The 24,828-nt window shown below is 37.9% G+C and overlaps 1 protein-coding gene across 1 annotated transcript; it reads right to left on the reverse strand.

The window, feature by feature from the left end:
- Window positions 1-1,705: 1,705 nt before the first annotated feature.
- Window positions 1,706-24,158, reverse strand: LOC306770944 (uncharacterized protein). Its single transcript, XM_079259964.1, has 17 exons — window positions 24,036-24,158; window positions 23,685-23,784; window positions 21,712-21,845; window positions 18,269-18,373; window positions 17,967-18,012; window positions 17,653-17,761; window positions 17,395-17,503; window positions 16,401-16,552; window positions 14,661-14,778; window positions 5,437-5,503; window positions 5,145-5,284; window positions 4,912-5,016; window positions 4,457-4,502; window positions 4,223-4,331; window positions 3,975-4,083; window positions 1,970-2,121; window positions 1,706-1,839 (listed from the first exon to the last, which is right to left on the reverse strand). Exons 2-17 carry the CDS (start codon window positions 23,745-23,747, stop codon window positions 1,712-1,714), a joined length of 1,692 nt encoding a protein of 563 aa, XP_079116090.1. The 5' UTR covers window positions 23,748-23,784; window positions 24,036-24,158; the 3' UTR covers window positions 1,706-1,711.
- Window positions 24,159-24,828: the final 670 nt, after the last annotated feature.

The following is a 24,828-nucleotide window of genomic DNA, read 5'->3' on the forward strand; positions in this document are numbered from 1 at the left end:
CATAAGATTTCTTTATGTGCTGTGTGTCGCTGTTTAACAACAAGCTACAAGCATCACTGTGCAATTCAAGGTGAAATATAAGCCTTCTATCATACACTGTATTTAAATGCAGCTTTTTAAAGATCTGCATGATATAACTTGTCCATTTGACTTTGTCAGCATCAGTCGTGTGACATTTTACTAAACTCTGCTGAGAGTTTTGTGATTTCTGCTGTGATCAGTTGCTCTTACAGCCCGGGAATGTTAAATTGGTCAAATTTACACAACAAGAGGGAGGGAGGGGAGGGGTCTGCATATTTATAAGTAAAATGCTAAAATGACTTTTATGAACTTGCATATGGCTCTCTGACCTCTGTGGCATTTACTGTATTGTCCTACAAGGCGATTTCAGCCATCTGGTACTTCGGGCAAGTTCGAGCAAATGTTAAGTTGTACTGTATTTGCAACTATTATCTGATTCATTCAGGCTTAAAATAGAAAGATGAATATTCCTTTTACTTCTTCTACTGTGTCACATCTGATGTGATGCTTAAAAGTAAAAAAAAGATGTTTGCCAATTTTTAAAAGTCCTAACCAACAATATTTCGATAAAACATCTCATCATGCACAACATCAATGGCAGCTGAGCATAATTACACACAGAAACCACAGTTATTTATGTTTCAAAGCCATCAGTGTAAACATGTTCAGAAGCGCCGTTAGCCCAGCACCCCCTCACCCAACCTCCCGCTGCTGTTGCTGCTGTTGCTCCTGTCGTTTGTTTTATTTCTCCATTCGCCACCACTGCTGCTTTTCCTTCTTCACTTGCACCTCCACCTTTTGCCTTTTACAGCCAGTTGCGCATCTACATATTGGGAAATGGACTGCAGAACAGATATATAAAATGACATCATGTCTTTGACTGGGTATGGCTCTCATAGAGGTGACCACTGAAGGTCTGAGTAAATAATAATAACTAAAAAACGAGCATCATAAACTGAGTAAAGTATGCAACAATGCTGTTTTTAGTAATCATAATCATTTCTGCAAGAAGAATAATAGCTTCTTTAAGATCAAATGTAATTGTTGAGGCATTATTGACCTCTAGTGGTGAATGTTCACATGAGCATAATAAATAGTATGAACAGCAACTCCGTTCTCAAGCAATGTGTGAATTTATGATTTGAAATTTCCCAGCAGCAGTTTATAAATACAATAGCAGATGCTAAGTAGTACTTTTTTTTTTTCAAATAATAACACATTAGAGTCAAGAGGATAAACAAACATTTACTGATTGTTAACCCCATCAAGATAACATCAGCTTCAAGCTGAGCAGGCTCCCTGTAATCTCTCGTTATCGGGTGACAATATGGAGAAGTTGCATAAGGCAGGCATGTATATTGCAAGAGGATATGCAGACATGGATAGCCAAAGACTGAAAAAGTAGGCAATTTTTTCAGCCATACAAAATTGCTCAGTGTCAAATTATAGCCGTCATCTACTTCAATCAAAATGTTTGACAAGGGGGGCAATCAAATTTAGTACAACCTTCAGTTGGTGGCTGAATTGGTCTTAATGTGTAAAATGTACCAGCAGAGAAGCTCATCAAGCATTAAAACTTTGACAAAATGACATAGAAACTTTATTGAGACAAAATACATCAAAAGACAGTTTTTTCTTTTTCTCGTTTTGTAATGCATTTCCAAATTAGGTGCAGGCTTTAAGAGTCTTCTCATGTCTTCTGTGGAGGAGCATCGTCCCTTGCCGCTGGGAATATTTCAATTTCCTTGATTATCCGGTTTGCAATGGTCTCGTTGTTTGCCGAGATCATCCTTCGAGACATCAAATCGAACGGTCCACCTAAAATAAAAACAAAGACTTTGTTGTGATTGGCTGCAAAAGCTGTTAGTGTTTTTGAAGACAAATTCACAGAATTCACTAAGAAAAACATTGTAATCTTTTTAACCCCAATAACACAACGTATACACACCATTAACATCCCGAAGGATTCCTCCTGCTTCTTGGACTATAACTGCTCCAGCAGCAATGTCCCAGCAGTGGATCCCAATCTCAAAGAAAGCCTCCACTGCCCCGGTCGCCACTAGACACATGTTAGTGGCAGCTGTTCCTGACCCACGGAGGCTGCCAAGATAGATTAGACAGGTAAGAATAATTGCAAAGCAGAATGATAAATTATTTAAAAAGCTGTGATAGAAGATTTCAGGCTGATTATCAGGGGGTCTCTACCTCAATTTTATTCCAGATAATTCAGAAATACTCTACAATGTGTCCAAACAACAGAGACTTTGACATCTTACCTTACCTTAAAGGTTTAGCAATATTTGCTTTTCCATTTTATGTCCATTATTTTTACCCCTTAAATCTCCCAAAATGTCATTTACAATAGGATCTCAATTGAATTGTCACTATACTGTCAAATGGTCCCAGATATTGTCTTGTAGCCTACGACAAGACCTTACAGCAACTTCAGAAACCAAAACAAAGAATATGAAGCTAACACCAAGCATCAGCTTTTTTATATGATACAGATTGTTGCTTTCTCTGTGGAAATATTTGTATGAGACCCAAAATACTGCTCAAATTTTTAGATTGGGTTTTTACACTGTAAATAAAGTATTAGAATCTGTAATTATTCTTCACAAACTAATTTTAGACACAATTTGTACTGTACAAAAATCATGAAATCCACTACATTTGTACATACGTTACATAAAATAAATAATTAAATAATTGAGAAGAAAGCATTATAAAAGCTTTCCTTTAACAAATCTGGAAAATAAATAAATAAATCAGCAAATAATGGTTGGATTTTTCTATAGGGTTTAGGTTTTAATGCAATACTGGTTTAGTAAGTATTGCGTTCAACAGTGTGTCTTTTATTCACGGAAACATTTGTCTTCTTTTTCTTTTTTCCTTTTCTAGGAGCCAAATGAAACAAATCAAATTTACTAGGCAACAATGAAAACAAAAATAAGAGCAGAGGATTCCTAACAAGACTGCTCTCCTGTCTCAGCATGCAACCTAGCATGATCTCCCTCTGCATTGATTGTGTAATGCCAAAGGCTACAATGACTAGCTAGCCAGCTCTGCTAGCTTAATTAGGTTAGCGTTAGCTCTCATTAGCCTTCTGCTGCATTCTTGCTCTTTCTTTTATCATCAATGCTCATTATGTAGATAGACCAAGTCGCAATGAAATCAACAGCTCAGGATCTAGTTGTTATGTCCATTTTACAAGTTTAAAAAATATATATTCAGATTTTTTTTTTGCTATCCAGTCATAGATCTATGTAAAAATATGTTAAGTGTTATATCTAGTTGGCATTTATACTTATAAATATCATTCATTCATTCATTCATTTTCTAAACCGATTAATCCAATTCAGGGTTGCGGGGAAGCTGGAGCATATCCCAGCTGGCTTTGGGCGACAGGCTACTGATAAATATTTTTTTTTCTTATAGTCTATAGTGTCTGTTACTAGAGGTGGGGAAACCACACAGGCAACATTAATGTCACCAAAAAAAAACCTTCAGTTGGGGGAAGCAAAACTTTAGCTAACCAGGTATACAATGCAGTTATATTGAATTTATTTGTTTATGTGGTAAATCAAAAAGATATCTTTAAGAACTATAAATGATAAAATGAACTATTTATTTATTATTTAATATATTCCAAATATTTTACCTTTGCAAATAAGCAATAAATCTTCTAGATTAAAAATGCTCTGCTAAAGGCAAAAAAAAACTTAAAAAAATAAAATAAAATAAATAAATAAATAAACTACAAATGCTGTTATTATCTAAGTGTACCAAAAGTGAAATGCTGAAATACATTTAAGAATAAGAACAAAAGAAAATTAAAATATAATAGTTCATATTCCTGTATTCTATTTACTATTCTTTATGCTAGCATCTGGGTAGGTTATGCTGTTTTGTAGAAGTTACACAGTAAATGCTGTAAGATTGACATAAGTTACCCGTGCACTGGGATGCAGAGGATCTTTTGCATTGTGGAAAAAATCTTCAATACTTTCTCCGGGCTTCTGTCAGTTCCATGTTCCGAAATGATGATGGACTTTTTGATTTCTACAAGGAGAAAAGCAGAAGTTACTGATACTGTAAAAAATAAAAATAAAAAATAAAAAAAGTAATTTACTTGTTCTGCCTATAAAGAAAGGCAGGATACAAAGTGGTATAAATATCAATAACACTTAAATGTCTTTACCTGTCACATCAGACACCTGAATTTGTTCGTCATTGCAGAAAGCTCCTTTCCCTCTTCTTGCTTTATACATCTTGTCTTCCAAGCAGCTGTACACCACACCAAACTCCAACTATAAACAGATGTTATGTGAAAAAAAAGGTTTAATGTGACTAAATTTAGCTTCAAAAGAATAACAGAAAATATAGCCTTTTACATCTTGTTAATGTTTTTGTAGTGTGATTTGACATAGCTTACCTCTTTATTGACAGCAAAGGCAATTGACACAGCCACAAATGGGAACCTGTACATGAAAAATTACATATATTTTACACATAAGTTACATAAGTTTTGAATATACTTAAAATCTATCTTTTAGTTTTATTAGGCTGGAATCAGGAAACATTTAAGTCGCTTAGCATGGAGTCGACAGCCAGCCTCCAGCACTAGGCAAGCTTTTTTTTCTGTTTTTATTCTATAACCTTTCATTCATATCATTCTTTTTTCCTATGACTTCTAACTTATTGTGTATGAAAGATTACAAAGTACTTAAACATAATAATATCATAATGGGTTGTAAATGAAGTCATATTTACTGTTACCATTATAATAAACTGTCAAAAGACACACAAAAGGAAAGCATCCTAAATGGATCTGCACATTATAGAGGAAACCTGACAACCTATAAGTGATTAAGAAGCAAGACATCTTACCCATGCACAAAGTTTGTGGTACCATCAACTGGGTCAATGATCCAAGTAGGTTTGTCGGACAAGATACATGGCTCCCCCTTTGCAACCGACTCCTCCCCAATGAAACTACAGCATAGAGGAGACAGTAGACCAACAGGGAATATCATCATTAATGTTGAGCAATTCTGTGCCATCATTATATAGAAATAAAGCAGCATTTACTCTCTATGAGTGATACTTTCTGCATTACTCACCAGTGTGTGCCCTCTCCAAACTCTTCTTTAAGAGACCCGATAATAATTTTTTCCACCCTTTCGTCAGTCTTGGTGACGAGGTCCACCGTGGAGCTCTTTGTCGTAATCTTTATTTCGCTTTCACCAGCTTTCCGAATTTCCTGATTAAATAGAACATTATTGGCACATGGATGCTCAACCTAATGAACTTATTCTCATGTTGTCTGTTCAATGTGTTTTTACTTATTTTACATTTGCAACCACCATAAAAAAAAAAACAAAAAAAAACAAATGTAGATGAAATAACTCATACCGCTCCTGCTTTTCTTGCCACTTCAACAGCAAAGTCATATGCCTTCTGCCATGGGTCTGCCATTTTGCTTTGTGGGATTCCTCATGAGAAGACTCTCGAAAATAAATTAAGCCTGTAAAATTGGAACATTGTCTCATAAAAAAGTGAGTCAGGAATAAGACATGTAATTCAATGGACACATTTTCACATTTAGGTAAAATAAAAGACATACATTCTGTAATGCCAACATAACATTACAACACAGTTACAACAAACCAGAGGGTCGGTTACGTAAGACTCCCTGTAAACTGGAATCTGCCATTGTTCTAACTTACCAGAACATGCCCAGCATGCAACACTGTGTATTGAAAGTTGTCGTTTCACTGTTTCTTAATTTGTGGTAATGTTAGTGGCAGTTTTGGAAAATTGTGCAAAAAAATTATTATTGATTATGTGCATGTTCTCTTTTTTCTGTGATCTGTTATATTTATTCATTTTACATTTTACAACCAGTGGGGGGTTTGCAGTTGTTTGCTATTTTTCCTTCAGGTACAGTCTCTATTGGTGTTTTTTAATAAACCTTACAGCAGAAGTACCCAAAGTCAGTCCTCGAGTATTTTTCCGTCAGGTTTTTGATGTATCCCTGCTCCAACATACCTGGCTTCCATTAAATATATCTTACAGCCAATGAAGTTTTGCACAATGACTGATTAGTTTGAGTCAGGTGTGCTGGAACAGGAATACATGGAAAACCTGCAGGATTATTGCCCTCGAGAACCGGAGCTGGGCACACTTCCCTTACAGTCTATCACACAATACAGAACAAAGGAACTTCTAAAATCACTTGCAGATACAAATTACCAAGGAACGTTACATGGCTGGCTAGGATAGTTCATAACCAGGATTGGCATAGACATGCCGGCGTTTGAGAAGTGATTAACTAAAAATTACAGTGCCAATAACCTGAACTGACCTTTGATCAAATACTCTCATTTACAGCGTCCTCAGTAGCCTAAAAAGTGATCATCTGGAAACAATTAGCCAAATCTTTTGTGAGTCAGTACAACGGCTGTGGATGCATTTCACTAAAACCCACTGAGGAATGGAACTTTACTGACACATCATTTAATCATTCTTTAGATGGTTCTGGTGGTATTTAATGCCGTCTGACATTACTAACTCCTGATAAAGACAACTTGACAAACAAGGGCAGCACAAAATTTCATGGAAAAACCCAGAAAGGGGGTTGAAACAACAGATTTTCTTCTCTGTTGGTAGGGTTAGACTCTGAATACATTCTCTGGGACCACAGGAAACCAGAGTTTCTACAAAGAACAATGGTTGGCACCACAAGAAGCTAGGTCGTAAAGTTAGAATATGAGGACTTAGTTGGCTGTGCCATTAATGACTGTATGCAATGGAAGAACATTAAGATGTACAAATCCAGGAAACTGTAGCGCAGTACAGTCTCAGACTTTTAATGTAACTAATGATTTCCTAGAAATGAGTACAAATCATGTCTATCCTCAATGAAAAGGAGTTGAGAACTCACCTGCAAAGAATATCTCATGATAAAATCCACTCAAAACTTGTTGCAAAGTCTGAGTGTTAATTTGGAGACCGAATTGTGTGCATACACACGCATACACACACACACACACACACACACACACACACACACACACACATTACATATATATATATATTCAGAGAGAGAAAGAGAGAGTGAAAACATACCTTGTGGTGTGCTGCTGTCAGGGAGCCTGCAAATTCTAAGATGCCTTCTTTTCACCCTCTTAAATTACCTCACAGGAGTGATGAAGCAACCCAAAAAGGTGACATGATGAAGTGGGAAAAATACTGGTACCGCCCCCTCACAGGCTTCTGCACAATGAGAACAAAAAAAAAAACAGCTGTCTGTCTTCATAAATGCTGACCTGCACCAACACAATGCCTCACACATTTAAACAAAAGTGCACCAATACCTGAATATGCGGAAAATCTTCGAAAATCCTCCTAATTCCTGCGAAAGACCCACCCTGTTAACAGCTAACTTGTGCTGAGATTGAATGCAGATAATTCCTAAGTGCTGAAGTTAAAAAAGGATTCTTGAATCTGACCGGACCTGTTGTGTAGATCATTCCTGACTTGTTTTTCATTGTGTGATGGTGAATGCCACACTACGCTGCTTACAATTTTATATTTCCTGACAGTATCACAATCATTGAGCTTTGCATTCCACTGATGGCAAAAAAAAAAAAAAAAAAAAAAGCTCATGAAGTCTGATGGTGAGTCAGTGGAGATTATGTTGCTGTTTCTCAGTGAGTCTGCAGGAAGTTGGATGAAATCGTGACATCCTTGTGAGCTGAGTGGAATAATACAGCAGATCTAGATGTGCCAACCTTCTGCATGCATGTGGAAATGTCAAAATCACTCATTCCTGCAACAGTTGCTGTGTAGTCTTTTATGTCACAAGAAAGTAATTCTCCATGAGGGAATCACACAGACGCATATGAGTGACCACACCTTTGAAAGCATCCTGAAGTTTGTGACAGAGAGTAGTAAAGAGCACAGAGCTGGAATGTTTTAGCATATGAGAGAGGAACTCTTAACTCTCATTCAAATGCATGCATCGCCTCAGTCCTCAGGGATCAAAACTTCTTCTTGTGAAACCCTCAGAGTTACAGAGAGTAAAACCTTTCTTTAATACATGTTGTTCATTAAGTACAGCTCTGCGCTCTGTACAGTAACATTAACTACAGCTCTGTGCTCTGGAGGCACCGAGGCTGTGCTTATATGGGCTACATTTATAGTATAGTCTGTTCTGTCTGGGTTTTTTTTTTTTCGTTTTGTTTGTTTTTTGGACTTTGAGTATAAAATAAAGTTGTTGGTTTTTTTACATTTAGTGCACAATGTTGCTGCATATCTGACAGAACAGCTGTTCAGGGGGGCAGGGCCATTATATCTTATCATATCTTATCTCTTAAAGTACATTTTTGGATAAGAGGAACAAATGTGGGCATACATTTAGACATATCTCAGTTTCTTATCAATACTGTTTAGAAAAATAAAATGAAACTTTGCATTGTCTTGTACAGGGCTACTTAATTCAATTCTATAAAAGCTAAAGGCCGGCAAGTTTTCTACGCATCCCTCCTCCAATACATCCGTTTTGTTGGAGCAGGGATATATTGAAACTCTCCCACGTTTTGCCCTTAGTCTAATACTTCTTCTTGTAATAAAAAAAAAAAAAAAAAAAGAAGAAGCAAGCGGTGAGCATCATGCGTGCTCACCGCAGCCACACCTTGCATAACTCCGGTTCATGTCTGTCGCAATATGTTAGACCTGTTTCTGCTATTTTATTACCCTGTAGTGATGTAGGGAAGGTCCTGAAAAATAGAACGTTTAAAATTACATCAGTGAATCCCAAATCAAGTTAGTCATCTTATACTGAATTATATCCTGCAACAGATTTGCTGTACAGAAGGTCATTTTTCTTAAACAAGTTGTGGATTTTCACTAAATCCAGTTTAGTTTATTCAGGTGTACTACAAGTAGACTTAATATGTACTAAAACTGAGGCAGTATACTTGAAGTTTACCTTTTATGTACTCTGGTTTTTATACCTACTTAAAAAAAAGTATAGTGAAATGTGGCTTATACCAGTTTTCCCAATCTCTGTGGGTTTCTGTGATGGAAGTTGTGTTTGACTGGGAGCATTTGGATGAACAGTTGTCACCTTGTTGTTCCTGTTGTGCACCAAATATAAAATGCTTTGAGAAATGTTGAGAGACATGCGGAGGGAAGTGAGAGGACAGGCAAAACAAATGCATCAGTCCTGCTGTCTCCCTGGCAGCTCCGTTATGAATAATTTATCCAGGATGACGGATGTTTTGGATGTTTGGTTCCCAGGGATCACAGCTGTAATTGAGGACTGCCGTGATGCTGAAGTTACTGAAGGTCAGCGGTTCAATTGGAAAGATGAGGCCTTTTATAGCCAACAAGCCTCTTTCTGAGTAATTTAAATATGAGGGTTGTTTTTTGCTTTTTTTAATAGCAATTTTGCGAGGTTTTACTCAAAAGCTAAACACCTCTTCTAATGATGTAAAACACAAGTTTTGGTAGAAAGAAATCCTTCATAAGGAGCCCTTTACTGGGAGGAATTTGCATGAATGTGATGAGGTTAAAGGATAAAAGCAAAGGAAATGCAAGTAAATGAATCAAACAGCCCTACAGCAAAATTCTGAAATTTAATAACTGGATGAATAATTGAAACTAAACTGAAGTGTCATAACCTATTGTGTATTGTGTATGAAATGTGTAACTTTTACACTGGTTCTTATTTGTTTACAGTCAAGATGATGAACTGGTGGCATATAAAGCAGTGCAAATAGTATTAAACATTGAAGAAATGAAGTTGTCTGACTGCATAACTTCACCATGACAAGACTCGAACATTGGCAGTGATCAGTCGGTGGTCCCTGCAAAGGTGATAATAAAATACATAATGACCGACTGAAACTGAAAGACTCCAACTGTAAACTTGACCCTGTCTTTTAAATGTTAATGCTTCCTGCAAATTGGTAAGAAAAATCAAAAAGAAAATACACAGTTACTGAAATAAAGATCTGGTTCTTTAGGAGTTGATTAGGACATGTAGAACAGCAGGGAGGCTGCCTCCAATTTGTTCTCTCAGTACATCAGGGCTGAGGAAAGCTTCAGGCCAGTGGTTTATTACGACAAGTGGGAATTCTTCCGATGTAGAGCTGCAGGGTGTCTGTTAACAACCTGCCATTATTCCTACAGGGATCTGCTAAATGGACTTGCATTGCTTGTCCTGTCATCCAAACAAAAGCCACTGAATGTGCACATGCTCAAGATATATATCCATCAGGAAAGGTCAACTCAACATGACTTGAATGAGCGGCAGTCCGAGTGAAATGTTAGCATTAGTATCCTCATGGATGTTTTAACCATTTACCATCACAGTGTAGTTTGTAAATATGCTAATATTTATATAGACTGGTGGGGTTGCTATTGGCTAAACTGCACCACTGAAAGATTGAATGGGAATTCAAGAAGCGTAGTGTTTGTGGTAGGGTTAATCCTGACTTTCCATGTACATTATTTTATGGAAGTAAATGTTTTTACAGCAAACTTATGTCTGGAAAAAGTACACAATCGATTCTCAATTAAACTTCCTAAATACCTTCCATAAAAGTAAAGCGGGATGCAGAAACTGCAGTTTGTTTGGTTTCTGTATTGTCTTTGTTGTTACTTTTATCTTTTTTTTTTTTTTTTTTTGTATTTTTCCATGCTGTTTGACTAAATTCATTCTAACTTTTCTGTTTAGTACAGTTTCCTTTCTTGTGTTTGGATGACCTGTATCACGTTTACTTCAATTTTGAATTTATTATTATTTTGCATGACAAGAAAAAAAGAGAAATAAAAAGAGTTATACAATATTTTTTGTCTCATTAAAAATATTTTTAATAGACTTGAAATTTCAGAGTAATTTCTAGCGTTGGTAACCAGGCAGGAAAAGTCATTCCAATGAAGCACTTACGACAAAGGCATATCTGTACTACAGACAGATAAATGTTGTTCAACAAGTTTTATGTGCCGTTTTTACAAATTGCTGTTGCTGAGTAGTCAAAGATCACAGGATAGGAACAATCACTGAATGAGTATTAAAATCCTCAAAATAGTCAATTACAGAGAATTTTAATAGACATCTGAGTCATTTCCGTACACAAGTTTTTCTCACTGTTCAGCAGAAAAGAAATCAAAATAGGAGAAAAAAAAAACTAGATGGAACAGTGTAACTATAATTACATTATTTTTAATGTCTATATGATCAAATACTCTCATTTACAGCTTCCTCAGTAGTCTAAAACGGATCATCTGGAAACAATTAGCCAAAACCTTTGGCAGTCAGTACAACAGCTGTGGAGGCATTTCACTGAAACCCTCTGAGGATCAGGAATGAAACTTTAATGTCACACTATTTAATCATTCTTTAGATGGTTCAGGTGGTATTTGCCTGACACTGCAAACACTCCTGATAAAAAACAACTTGACAAACAAAGGCAGCACAAAAAGCAATGGAAGGGTTGCAAAGCAAAACTGAAAAACCAGAATTTCTTCTTTTTTTTTTGGTAGGTTTAGACTGAATACATTTTCCAGACAAGGCCCACAGGAAACCCAAGTTTCTGCATAGAACAATGGTTGGCACTGCTCACTAAAAGTTTGGTCGTAAAGCTTGAATACAAGGGCAGACTTGGCTGTGCCATTCATGACAATGGAAGAACAATATAATTTACAAATTCAAGAAACTGGGAAGATTTTATTGCAAACCCAGTGGCAAAAATATGGAAGTGAACTAAAGTCTGCACTCCCTGCTGCAGACAACCATGTATTGCTGATTTCTGCAACAGGATCATTTGCACAAGTATTTTAAAACCATGTAGTGGTCATTAGAGAATAAAAGCTGGAGAAACAAAGGTCCAAACAAAAAAGACGAAGACTGTGGGTTGCTTCATCGTGCATTTCAGCCTGGGAGGGGGTGACAATCTGCTGCCATGTATGGGAAGTATCTGCAATACCAACTGAAAGGACATGGAAATGCAGCGGAGAATTCTTCATAGCGTAATCGCTTTTCTCTCCACTAAATCACAATAGCAGTTTGTTTTCCTAGCACTTCAGTGTTTTCTGATATTTGGTATCCTGTTTGACACAAGAGACACATTCCTTGCTCATCTTCTTAGTAAGTAGATATAGCGCTTTTCTAGGTCAAAGCAACCCATCAAGGTTTCAGGCCTCTGGGATGATGGGAGGGATTTTGTACGGTGTTCTCCATTTGCCACAAAAGCTGAAGCCGAAAACGTGGGAAGGCACAGCCGCCTTTTGTTTTCTGGCAGTGGAGGAGCAGAATTTAAAAGAACGTCTGAATGAAGCAACGGAAGACAAGAGGGGTCTTGACAGATTTTATTGTGTTGCTTCCATTTTTTCCCTCCCTTTTTATGGCTCATTTACATATTTCAGCAGGGGACGATTCATGACACTGAGCCTCCCATATTTAGTTACAGAGCCTGCAATTTGCTCCCTCAGCATATTTCCTGCAGAAACATTCACACTCTGGGTTTAGTTCTGCTGCCAATAACCTATTATGTCTTCAGTTTATGGCTGTAACGTGTGCATGCATGTTAACGTTCGTCTTTGCGTGCTTATATCTATGAGAGTCAAAAACAAGGGCAAGCCACAAGTAAAACAGATATTAATTGTAGTTTTAATTGCTTTCTTAATTACATACTTGGAATAACACATCAAGCGTGCATCCTTCAGCCCCCCCCATCCCCCAAACATTTTATATCTTATTTAAGACTCAAGAAAGAAGCTAGTATACAGTACAGCTGTTGCACAACTCCAATTTGAACCATTGTGTTAAATGTAAATCCAGTGTTTTGCAAATCTTTTTTTTCCCCTATATTTCATTGAATACACTACAAATACCAGATATTTATGTTTAAACTGATGATTTTTATTGCGATCTTTCACATATTCACTCATTTTGAAACAAGCTGAGAAAGGGGCATCTTTACGACTGTGTTACATCATCTTTCCTTTTAATAAAGCGTTTGGGAACTGAATACTAATTGTTGAAGCTTTGTAGATGAAATTAATTCCTTTTTTTTGCTTGATGTACAACTTCAGTTGTTCAGGAGTCCAAAGTCTCTGTTGTCACATTTTGTGCTTCAAAATGCACCACACATTTTCATTAAAGACAGGTCTGGACTGCAGGCAGGCCAGTCAAAGACCTGCACTAAAACTACAAAGCCACACTGTAGTAACATGTCCAGAACGAGGCTTTGCATCGTCTTGCTGAAATAAGTCGGGATGTCCCGGAAAAAGATGTCGCTTAGACGGCAGCATATGTTGCTCTAAAACAATATTTATATTTCAAGATTACGAACTGATGACTCTACATATGAGCCAGTTACCCATGACATGGGCATTAACACACATTTGAACTTTGCACTGACAACAGTCCAGATAGTACTTTTCCTCAATGTTGGATTTTTGTGTGCAGAAAATTCTCATCTTTTCATAATATTACAGAGAGTAGATGAAGAAATCTTTGTAATCCATGCAATTGTACATTGACAAACCGTGTCCTTAAACTGTAGACTATTGGCTCATGAAGCTGTTCACTAAGTGGTGAACATTGCCAGATCAACCGGGACAACCCCCGGCTGCGGCCTGGAGAATGGGGCAGGGCTGGATATTGGGCGGGGTTGAACCTCCAATGGGCGTGGTTGGAAATCAAATGGGCGTGGGGTTAGGGTTAGGGTTAATCCAATTGAAATGTTGGAAAATATCCAGCCCCGCCTCATTCTTCAGGCTGCAGCCAAGACCCTCTCGATGGAATGAGTCTATTGGGGACGCTCCTTTTATTACCTATTGTAAGGCTCGTCTGTTTCCTGTTTACTTGTTCACTTGTGGAATATCCACAACACGTGCTTTCCTACTCTGTTGTTGCCGCTGTCCCAGCTCTTTTTGGACGTGTTGCAGGCATCACATTCAAAATGAATGAATATGAAAAAAAAAACAAAAAAAACAATAAATTTGATCACTTTGAACATCTTGTTTTTATAGTCTATACAATTGATGATATGGTTAAGGATTAGCAGATCATTTTTATTTATGTTGCATGTTTTACACAATGTCCCAACTGCACTGGAAATTGGGGTGTATGCACACATTAACAGTTATATATATACCTGCATTACGCATCCTTTTTAGCACAAATTATTCACATTTTAATTGCTGTTAAAACTAATCTATTCAAAATTATTTTCAGCGAAACTTCATTGCATTTTTAAAGCTTAAAAATTGTATCCATTTACCTTAATACTGCTGCATTGAGGTATTTTATCAGTTTAATTACTTTGTATATAAATAATAAATAATAACTGGCTGAGTGATTAAAAAATAACAGAATAAAACATCATCTAATCAAACACAGTACAACACAAAAGAATCTAGATGGCCAAGCGCAATAATACACTTAAAAAGAAGGCTGAAAATCTAAACATGAATATTAAACAAACTTTCTTGATGCTCCTCGGAGGCAAGTGCAACTGTTTTGGTTCTTAAGGCAAAAATGGACTCGAGACCTGTTGGGAAGAAAACAACCGATGGTGTTCGCGTGACTTAAGCTTCCAGTAAATAGCACAGATGTTTACTAGCTCTCTGTGTCGTCCCTGCCAACGTCAAACTCTGTTATCTCCTTGGCAATGCGCTCCGCTATCACCCTGCTGCTGGCTACGATCAGCCTGCGAGACATCAGATCAAATGGTCCACCTGGTTAAAGGAGAAAAACAAATAATGAGAACTTTTTCCTTTTTATAATCTTGCATTTGGTTAAGCAGACACTGTGAATAAGAAGCCCTGGCTTTAGAAGTTTCCAGAACCTGCTATATTACAGAGCAGAGTAGAAACAGTACATCCATCTGCTACAGCTCCACCTCTTGCAACAGTCGCGGCTACTTCTACACTACAGAGACGGAAATCTGCAGTGATGATGATGCCGTCCTCTATCTCCTCTGCAGGGACTCCTCCTACCTGGATGTAGTTTAGGATGTTTGTTATTTCTGGTCTGACTGACAGACCTCGGTTTGTTAGGTGGGGAAAATGTTTTCCCATGGAGATCAGAGTTACAGGGTCCTACACCACTGTAACGTGGTTTCACCACAAGTTTCTGCTTAACATGACCGAAACCATCATCTGCAGGCACTATTTGATGAAACTTTTAGGATTTATCAACCTGTGCTTTGTTGTTTTTTTTTTTCAGTATTTCTTCCAGATTTTTCACTGTAACCAAGAAAGTGCAAATTGATGTATGTAAACGAGTTGCAGATCACATTTAATTCCCCTTGGGATTAATAAAGTACTCACATTGTGTCATATGACAGCGTTGAGGCTGCATTGGTTCCTGTTGTTACAACCTTGCAGCATATCCTGTCCAAATTTCTGTTCCTGCAGGTGGTACCCAGCTAGTACCCATGGATCAAGGCTTTGCCACAGGTCTGACAATACCTCCATTCATGCCTGGGTACATTACCATTACCATTCATATCATCTTACAGTTTAGTGTTTTGTTTAGAAAACCTATGTTGTTTTGTAACATTATAATTCATTGATTTTGCACAATTAGACCACAGAGCAGCATTGTGAAGGTGACTGCTGTATCTTATTGACTCTGAAGTCAAAGACCATCTACGCCATTACTCAAAGCATACTGGTGCATACTTTATGAGCCAGTGGAAATTTTCTCCTCCATTAAACTCTTATTACACTACTCGATGAAAACAATTGGTGTGCACTCACTCTGAGATGATTGTTTGCACAAGAAGTTGTACTAAGCTCCTGACAAGCAGGAATTCTAAAGCATGAGGTAAATGCAGATGGCAAAAGGCATGGTGGATCCATTCATGACCACTCAATTAAATTTCATACTTTACAGGATACCTTTTTGTTTTCTTCATTTATCATTCAAATAAGGAGAGTCTGTTGAGTTCAACCTACTACTCTTTTTACCCTTATTTCTTACTTAGCAGACCAAATGTGAGGATAAGTGGTTTGTCAGCAGCACTGTGGCCTCAACTTGAGATCATAATTATCTGTTCAGAGCACAAAAGCATCAGCTGCCCTTTCCTTATCTCAGTTTCATGGTCATTTATAAGCAAAAAAGAAGGATAAAAACCAATATCAAGAACTATTGGTAACAATAAATAATTCATCCACAATAACTTCAGCTGTGCTTCTACTGAGAGGGCAGCTGCCGGTTCTCGCTGCTTTGTTTTGTACAGCAATCTCCTCCAGCAATCTTTCTCTGCTTCATTTCAGCCAGTGACTCAGCAGTCTGTTGAAAAAGTTCAACGCCAAGTGTTGCTAGAAAAGTTCCTGTTTTCTCAGCAACCCACCTGAGATGTCCATGATGACTCCTCCGGCTTCGGTAACAACCGCCGCCCCTCCGGCCATATCCCAGCAGTGGATGCCCATGTGGTAGTAAGCGTCAGCCGAGCCGCACGCTACCAGGCACATGTTGACAGCTGCGCTGCCTGGAGAGCGGATTCTGTGGATGGAAATCTGAGGTTTGTTTCAAGCTTCCAGATGCTTTGGCAAGAGCTTGCTTGTAGATTTTCATGACATCCGACATCATTTCCGCACACTTTCTTTGATCATTTTGTTTGCAATGAAAAAGTAAAGTTGGAGTCCAACAATTTCATCGGGATTTTAACTACTGTCACTCTTTCTATCTCTGTCGCTCTGATAAGATGCTTACATTTTCACAGGATGAAGAACAGAAAGCCTTTAATTATAGAGAGACCAAAGGAAATGTTATGCAAGGTCAGAGTTAAGTGAAAACCAGTTAATCAATATACCAAAGTCTCACCAACCTGAGAATTGCCACTTTCAGCATTTTAAAAGATATTTTTTTTAAGGCTGTAGCAGAACAAGAAGCCGCAGCAGCCACAGCAAGCTAGTAGAGCCAAACAACAGCAGGACAGATCTCACTTCTTGCGCCTTGAGCTCCGAGTTAATTGGATTTAAGCACAAATAACTTTTGCTGTATGGACAGGATTACATGCATTAAAGAGACTAGAAATATAAATCCGAAATATAGGCAAAATTTATAGGAAGCAGAACAAGGTACGGGAGGTGCTATAAAATTTTGATTTTCCACGCACTCTTCCACCTACACATACTCCAATGTGATTGGCTCAGAGAGGAAGGGCCTAAAGGAGTGGGGTCTGCGGTTGGACAGACTATTACTGAAGATGCTGATGGAAAGGACCCACTATGGAGCAATTATATTTTACTGTGTTGCTTTAAGAGTATCAAATATTACACCAGCAGTAAAACCACTTAAGCCCTGTCACCTTCAGCTTGTTCACACAATAAAGTTGTACTTACCCATGAACAGGGATGGTAAGGATGGTCTTGATGTTGCCCAACATTGTTTTAAAGTGCTCAGGATTGCTCTTGAAACCCATTTCTGTCAGCACCATAGATTTGCTAATATCTACAGAAAGCAAAAAATAAAATCATTAATCTTCACATGAACAAACAGATTTAGAGGAAACTGTTCATACAAGCAAAGGATTTTAGCTCCACCTGCTGGATTTATTTATAAATGCAACTCTAGAGTCATGCGTGATCATCCAAATTCACCTTCTTGTCCAGACACTTTGATCGGGGCTCCATTGCAGAAGGCTCCCTTTCCTTTCCGTGCGGTGTACATTTTGTCCTCAATGCAGCTGTAGACAATCCCAAACTCTATCTGAGATGGAGAAGCAGCACAGAAAACTGCTTTAATTTATGCTGTGTGGGCGGAGAGTTAAAAATAGAACAGCAGCTGTATAATAGGAGAAATTTACTGCACTGCCATTTATAAATTCATGAGACCACAACTGGGTTAATGTCTCTTATAATGAAGAAATCATAGCAGAAAAAAAAAAAACAAATTTGCATACATGAAAGCCTACCTCTTTATTTACGGCAAAACCGATTGATACAGACACAAAGGGGAACCTGGCCAAGAGAAATGTACAACATAAAATATCCATTTAATGAAACCCCTTAAGATCCAAACTCAGAGGAATCAGTTTCTATTATCAGTTCAGACTCATCTGGGTTGTCTAATTATCCCTGACAGAGAGGACAATTCAAGAGGGAAGCTAATTAAAAGATAAAAATAGTGAAGAGGGACAAAGATAAAACAAATCCACTGTGATGTCAGGCTTCTTAGAGATTCTTAACAATACATAATCACATATAGCAGCAGTACCTGTGAACAAAGTTTGTGGTACCGTCTATGGGGTCGATGATCCAGGTGGGATTGTTGGTTAGAACACTGGGGGCGCCCGCTGCTACTGACTCCTCACCTATGAAGCTTTAAAATAAAGGACAAGGGGATAAAAACCATTAAGGAATGGTAGTTTTGATGCAGTATAACACAACTGAGTGAGACTGACCAAAGTGAACAGTTGGCCTGGTGGACTGGAGATGTCATGTTGTCAGTGGACATTTTGCTTCTCTACAATTCAACAGTAATGTTTGGCCGAACACACCTCAGTAGAAAAGTGACAGTTTGCAGTATGCCCTTTACGCCCAGTATGTGTACTCTGGGTGACCCTGCTGCATTAGATCACTTGTCCCTCACTGACAGACTCAGACTGCACTCATGCTGAGGTGGAATTAAGTTGTTAAAGGATGCAGAGCCTCTTCCTGAGCAGCACCTTCATTATGGTACTCCTCCCTCGGGCAGATGGTTGCCCTCCAATGTTTGACCAATTGGCTGCTTGACAAAGTGGGGGAGTGCAACTTAAAATGGGGTCAGCATCAATAACATCAAGCAATGGTGTTGTAAGCTCAGGATATTTGGCGAAACCGAGAGGAACCGGCTGTCTTGACTCTGTTTTCGTGTCAAAGTAGTCAAATCAAATCAAACTTTATTTGTATAGCCCTTTTCATACAAAAGCATATCAAAGTGCTTAACATTAAAAAATTAAAAACAATTTCACATTTAAACACACACACACACACACAACCCAGCCCTTCCCCTGACCATTGATGCCAAAATAAAAACTATTAACTTTAAGATTCTGTCATCTGTAGTGTCTGCTATGAGCCAATGGCAAGTGTGATCTATATATTATGTGAAGTATGTTATTGTTTCAACTTGTTATTGACAAAAGGACAACAATCAAGACACTTTCCAATCTTCCCCAGAATAAACATCTCAGCAAGTTCAGTCTAAATTCAAACTGAGCAACGCTCAGAGAAACTGCAATAATGCTAAGAACCACATTCTATACTCTACAGATCTCAGTTAGCGTGTTAAATGTTCACAATATTCCTGTCATTAGAAAAAAAACAAAAAAAGTACGATGCGTTTTGAAGGTCTGACAGTATAAATCTGTTTCTTTCCAAAAATGACACAGCAGCACAGCTTTGGCTGGCAAAGTTTCATCTGCACGAACCAAACTTGTGGAATTGTTGGGTTTCAACCACATGATCTGGAAGGTGCACCAAGTTCAGAAGTTCTGAAGTGTTTTGCTCAGCTTGAAAAACACAGAGCAATGGAGGACAGAGGGTACGCCAAGGGATTTAATGGGCTGGCACAAACGCAATATGGCAAAAAAAAAACAAAAAAAAAAACATGCAAATTTAAGATATAGACAATACAGTTTAAATAAAACCGACTTTTCATATAATATGGAGGATTAACCCGGCACAGACCTCACATTATACTGTGAATCAAATGAGAGCCTAGAAGAGTACATTTATTTTATTTTAGGTTGGATCAACCATTAAGGAGCCAAAGTAGCTTTAAATAGCTTTTGCCTTGTTTTCAATTAACAATAATTTGAATTAATTCGCTTATAATAATAATAATGTCATTCAAACACTAACAACGAGAGAACCAACGCTATTTTTACATGCTTGGATCTACTCATAAATAATTGATTTTGTCTCTAAATCCAAAAATTTGTGTGTATATAATGATGTTAAGTCATAGCGCATCTCTGGATTGAAAATACTTTACTTTCCCTTGCTCAAAAGTGGTCCCTGCAAACTTCAGCATTGTCCTTTTCTGTTCCTGATTTTAGCCAGAGATGTTTAATCGACTTTTGTTTTCTTTTTTCAGTAACTTTTTATATAATTAACTCTTTTGTAACCCATTTATCTTTGTGCCGATTGAAGCAGTTGCAATAACTGTACACAGCACAGAATTTAGTCATTTTGACGCAGTGTCACGAGAGGAAAACAGGATTCTGTGTGGCTGCATTTACTTCCTGATACCAGTCTGCATTTCATGACCTCAACGCTACGTCAGATAAAACCCAGCAATAATTGTCTTTCGACCAGATTGCTCTCGATTAAAATGTGAGGCCATCTGACAATTAAAGCTTCACTAAACTTGGTCGCGAAAGTGAACAATTATCCCAAAAAAAGACAGCAGCTAATCTACAACAGAATGGCTCAAATGAGAAAGTAATCAAAGTGTTGCAGTGGTCTAATCAGAAGGCCAGACCTCAACCTGATTGAAACGCTGTGAAGGGGGGGGTTTGCCTGCACTGCACCTCAATTAACTTAATAGTGTACAAAGGTGGGTCAAGATTCCTCCACAACAAGCGGAAAAGGTGCATTTTCTTTCTGACTTTACGCTGTGAATAAGTGCTACATACTTGCTTAATTATTTTCCTAAAAAATCACTGATGTCGATGATCTGGAGGCGTTTGCTGTAATGTGCAACTTCGCTGGAAGAAGTTCAATGTCCAATCGACTTTTCTGGCAACACTGACTGGTGAGCTCATTACAACTGTCTCCTCTCAATGTTCAGACAAATCAGCTCATTCAAAGACCTTAGCATGCAAAACCGTCTTTTCTTCTGCAGCAACAACTTTAATCTCTCAGCTAGAGGTCTGACAGGGTCTCATCCCAAACCAGTAAAGTTGGCGGACGTTTCTGTGTTGGATTACATCGCAGTGACCTTCGAAGCTCATTCTGTAGTATTCCTGTCTCAAAGTGATTGCAAACTAACATGTAGACATGCTAAAAGCCCCGATAACAAGGTTAGCACCAGCACCATCTTGGCCGTGTGTTGTTGCCATGGTAACAAAGTAGGAAACTGACACTAAACCAATGAGATACGGCACACAATTTATCTATGATGATGAAAATACTCTATCCACGTAAAAACACCTTGGGGAGAATCTTTCATGAGATTTATCTATCAAAAACTAATTTCACATGTTAGTTTTTACCTAATATTTACCTTTTAGTTAATGTATGAAATGTGAAGTCTAGTCTTCTCAAACCTGGAATATTAAACTTTGAAAGCTAAATCAGTAAATCAACAAATAAATAAATCCAATTTTTTCCTGAAATTTGTATTCAAAGCAGTGTAGGGAAGATCTTACAGTAGTATTTCCAGTTAATGGAGTGAAATGATTAAAATGACCCTAAGTTACTTTACATGTTTAATATTAGTTTTGAATATGTGTTATTTACGTTAGCCCTTTTTTTGGAGCCGTGTTGAGAACAAAACTTGTCCTTAACTCTTATTTTCAATGCAAATGAAATGAGAGGAAATTTAAACAAAAGAAACATAAAAATGTGGTCTTTATTTCAGTCACATTAAGTTAAAGCAACTCACAAAATTTAAATACTCAATTCCCTAATGTGTTGGTTAAGACATCCAGATACTCCAGTAAAGCAAACTACCTATGTGTGGGGTACTTCTCCTTAATGGAAGATATGATGAGCTGCTCCACTTTCTGGTCTGTCTCAGTCACCAGGTCAACTGGTGAGCTCTTCTGCATGACGGCAATGTCCTTCTGGAGTGCCTCACGGATCATCTGGAAGAAGGACACAGCAACAGCAAGGGGATTATTTGGATGACTGACTACATCTGCTGCTTTAATTAGTTTTGGAATTGTATGTGCTAAGTGTGACATATTGTTGGCAAAGATTAGCCACAGATGACAACGTGCCTAGGCTCTGTAGCTTTTTACGTTTGTGTCTGCTGTGTTGATGACAAAAATTATTTTTAAACACAGATGCAAGCCTCTTCAAGCAAAAGCTAGATTATCACAGAGAAATTAATTACGTCCAGAATGAAAGAAATCTGTAAAAAAAAACAAAAAAAAAAACTTAATTATATGACATGTATATGTATGCTATCTAAAGCTTTATATAACGTATTATTCATCATTAATGATCATTAATAATACAACATTGATGATCTAGAAGCATCTCACCACGTTTCCCTGAGCAAAACCCTCTTCTTAGGGGTGTTCTGGGCATATTTTATACAGAAGAACATCTTTAAAACTTCTTAGATGAATAAACACAAATGATTTGGAATATGAACTATGCTATTGGTTTTCCAAGGTTATTCAATTCAATTCAATACTTTATTAGGTCCCCGTAGGGCAATTTGTGTGCAACCAGTAGCATAAAAGTGCAATCAGTCAACAACAACAAACAATAAAAATAATAAAATAATAAAAGGCAAGTTAAATAACAGTGGAAACACGGTAAGATGAGAACATCACAGCACATGAAGCGACGCCAAAAGTAGCAAATTAACAACTATGATTCATTTAAAAATCCAATGGCTCTTGGGATGAAGGAGTTTCTGACTCTATTGGTTTTAAACTTAGGCACGCAATATCTCCTGCCTGAGCGCAATGGCTGAAACTGCCTGTGCAGAGGATGGGCAGGATCTGCAAGGATTTTCTTTGCCTTGCATACAGCCCTGCATTTGTAAAGATCCCACAAATCACTTAAATGACAGCCAGTAATTTTACTGCACTCTTTAACTATGCTTTGTAAGCGGTTTCGATTTTTAAGATTTAACATGCCAAACCAGCAAAGAAAAGCAAAGGTAAGAGTTGGCTCCACAAAACAGGAATAAAACATTTTCATAAAAACATTGTCGACGTTAAAAAATCTCAATTTACGACGGAAGTGCATTTTCTGGTGAGCTTTACTACAGACAGCATCAACCTGGGTGTCGAATGTTAATTTACTGTCCAGTACTGTTCCCAAGTAATTGTACTGATGCACCACCTCAACTACCTGTCCATTTATCAGGGCAGGAGGGAGGGCAGGAGTGGATTTCCTAAAATCTATCAACAATTCTTTTGTCTTTGACACATTTATGTGCAGGAAAGAAGACTGACACCACTCAAGAAAGTCAGTCAAGACAGGGCCATGATCAAGAACATCACCAGAGACCAGAGAAACTATGACAGAATCATCAGCAAACTTAATGACATGGCGGTTCTCATAGAGGCTTTGGCACATATTTGTGTACAATACAAACAACAAGGGAGACAAAATGCAACCCTGAGGTGCACCAGTGGAGGAAACCAGAGAGTCAGACAGAATGCTGTTGACTCTAACTTGCTGAGTCCTGCATGTTAGAAAGCCAATTAGCCATAGAATCAAAGTTCCATCCACATTCATATATTTAAGTCTCTCTGCCAGTAGATGTGGCTGAATTGAGTTGAAGGCTGAGGAAAAGTCAATGAAGAGCAGCCGCACTAACGTCCTTGCACCTTCGAGATGACTGAGTGTCAAATTTAGGAGGGTAGCGATTGCATCATCTACTCCTCTACCTGGCCGATAAGCAAATTGGAATGGGTCAAGGATTGGATTGACACAACTCAGCAATATAAATGCTTTCTTACCTTCCCAGCCTGCTTTGTCACTTCTATGCAAAGGTCCATACATTCCTGCCAAGGATCATTCATGTTGATACCCAAGTGTAGTGAAAAATAATGAAAACACCTGTAGGGAAAAGCCTTCATTTAAAACAGCTCAAGCTATAATAACATATGTAACATACAAGGGATAAACAGCAGATAAACAGTTTTTCTCTCTCTCTCTCTCTCTCTCTCTCAATGACTCAAGCAGCAGTTAAATAGCACAAATTAGCTCCCCACGTTAGCATAGAGCTTAACAATGAGAGTGCATCGATAAAAAAAAAAAAAAAAAGCGCCGAAATAAATTACAACTGCAACTGTGAAAGTAACACTTACCGTTATCCAATGCGATGGGGTTATGGTTTAAATGAAAGCTGTAAAAAATGACATAAAACTCCCAAATTGCAACAACCCGAAGCTAAATTCTCTCACTTCCGACCTGACTGACATTTAGCTTTAGATGGGTGGGCCTAACGGTGACGCTCACTGTCATTGGTTAATCAGTGCGGTTGAAATTTACATTTCCACTCTCATTGGCTTAAATACTGTCACGTGTGCTTACAAGAAACCAACAGGTTTTCATGAAGAGAGATAAGACTGAATAGGGGGTCCGCACCATTTCTTGTCCGGGCGACCCGCCAGCGAGCAAAGTGGGTGGGGTTTTCACGCCATTTAAAACGAGCAATCAGCCAGAGCATCAGCTGGATGACCTGCTCAAATCGTACGACCCTTTTAAGCACACGGGTAAAAGAAGGAAACCAGAATCGGTTTGCACATAAACTTGGAAATGTGTGGCTTTTATTTAAGTTTTGTAGAAAATGTTGCATTATGATTCCTAAAAAAAAAAAACAAAAAAAACTTCAGATTGTAAAGTTTTTTTTAGCTGCTATAGGGCAGCAAAGTTATGTTCCTATCCAATTAATTGTTATTATTTGGCAATAAGATACCTTCAATAACATAAAAGTTTGTATTATTTTCATAATCACTTTTTTTTTTTTTTTTTTAAAGATCGTTAGTAATTTAGTTTTGGCAACGAGCAAACACTACCATCTCCGTTCAAGGCCAAACTCCTCCGCTTTATCGCTTAATTTCCGATCATTGCCCGCCTGATGGTAAAGGAGCGGACCTA

Source organism: Telmatherina bonti, assembly GCF_933228915.1.
Source record: "Telmatherina bonti genome assembly, chromosome: 20".
NCBI lineage: Eukaryota > Metazoa > Chordata > Actinopteri > Atheriniformes > Telmatherinidae > Telmatherina > Telmatherina bonti.

Coding starts and splice junctions, on each gene's coding strand:
- LOC306770944 (XM_079259964.1), bottom strand. CDS start 23,747: ATGAATGATCCTTGGCAGGAATGTATGGACCTTTGCATAGAAGTGACA. Junction 4,332..4,456: donor CCTTTGCTGTCAATAAAGAG/GTAAGCTATGTC, acceptor ATCTGTTTATAG/TTGGAGTTTGGTGTGGTGTA. Junction 2,122..3,974: donor CTCTGCATCCCAGTGCACGG/GTAACTTATGTC, acceptor CTATCTTGGCAG/CCTCCGTGGGTCAGGAACAG.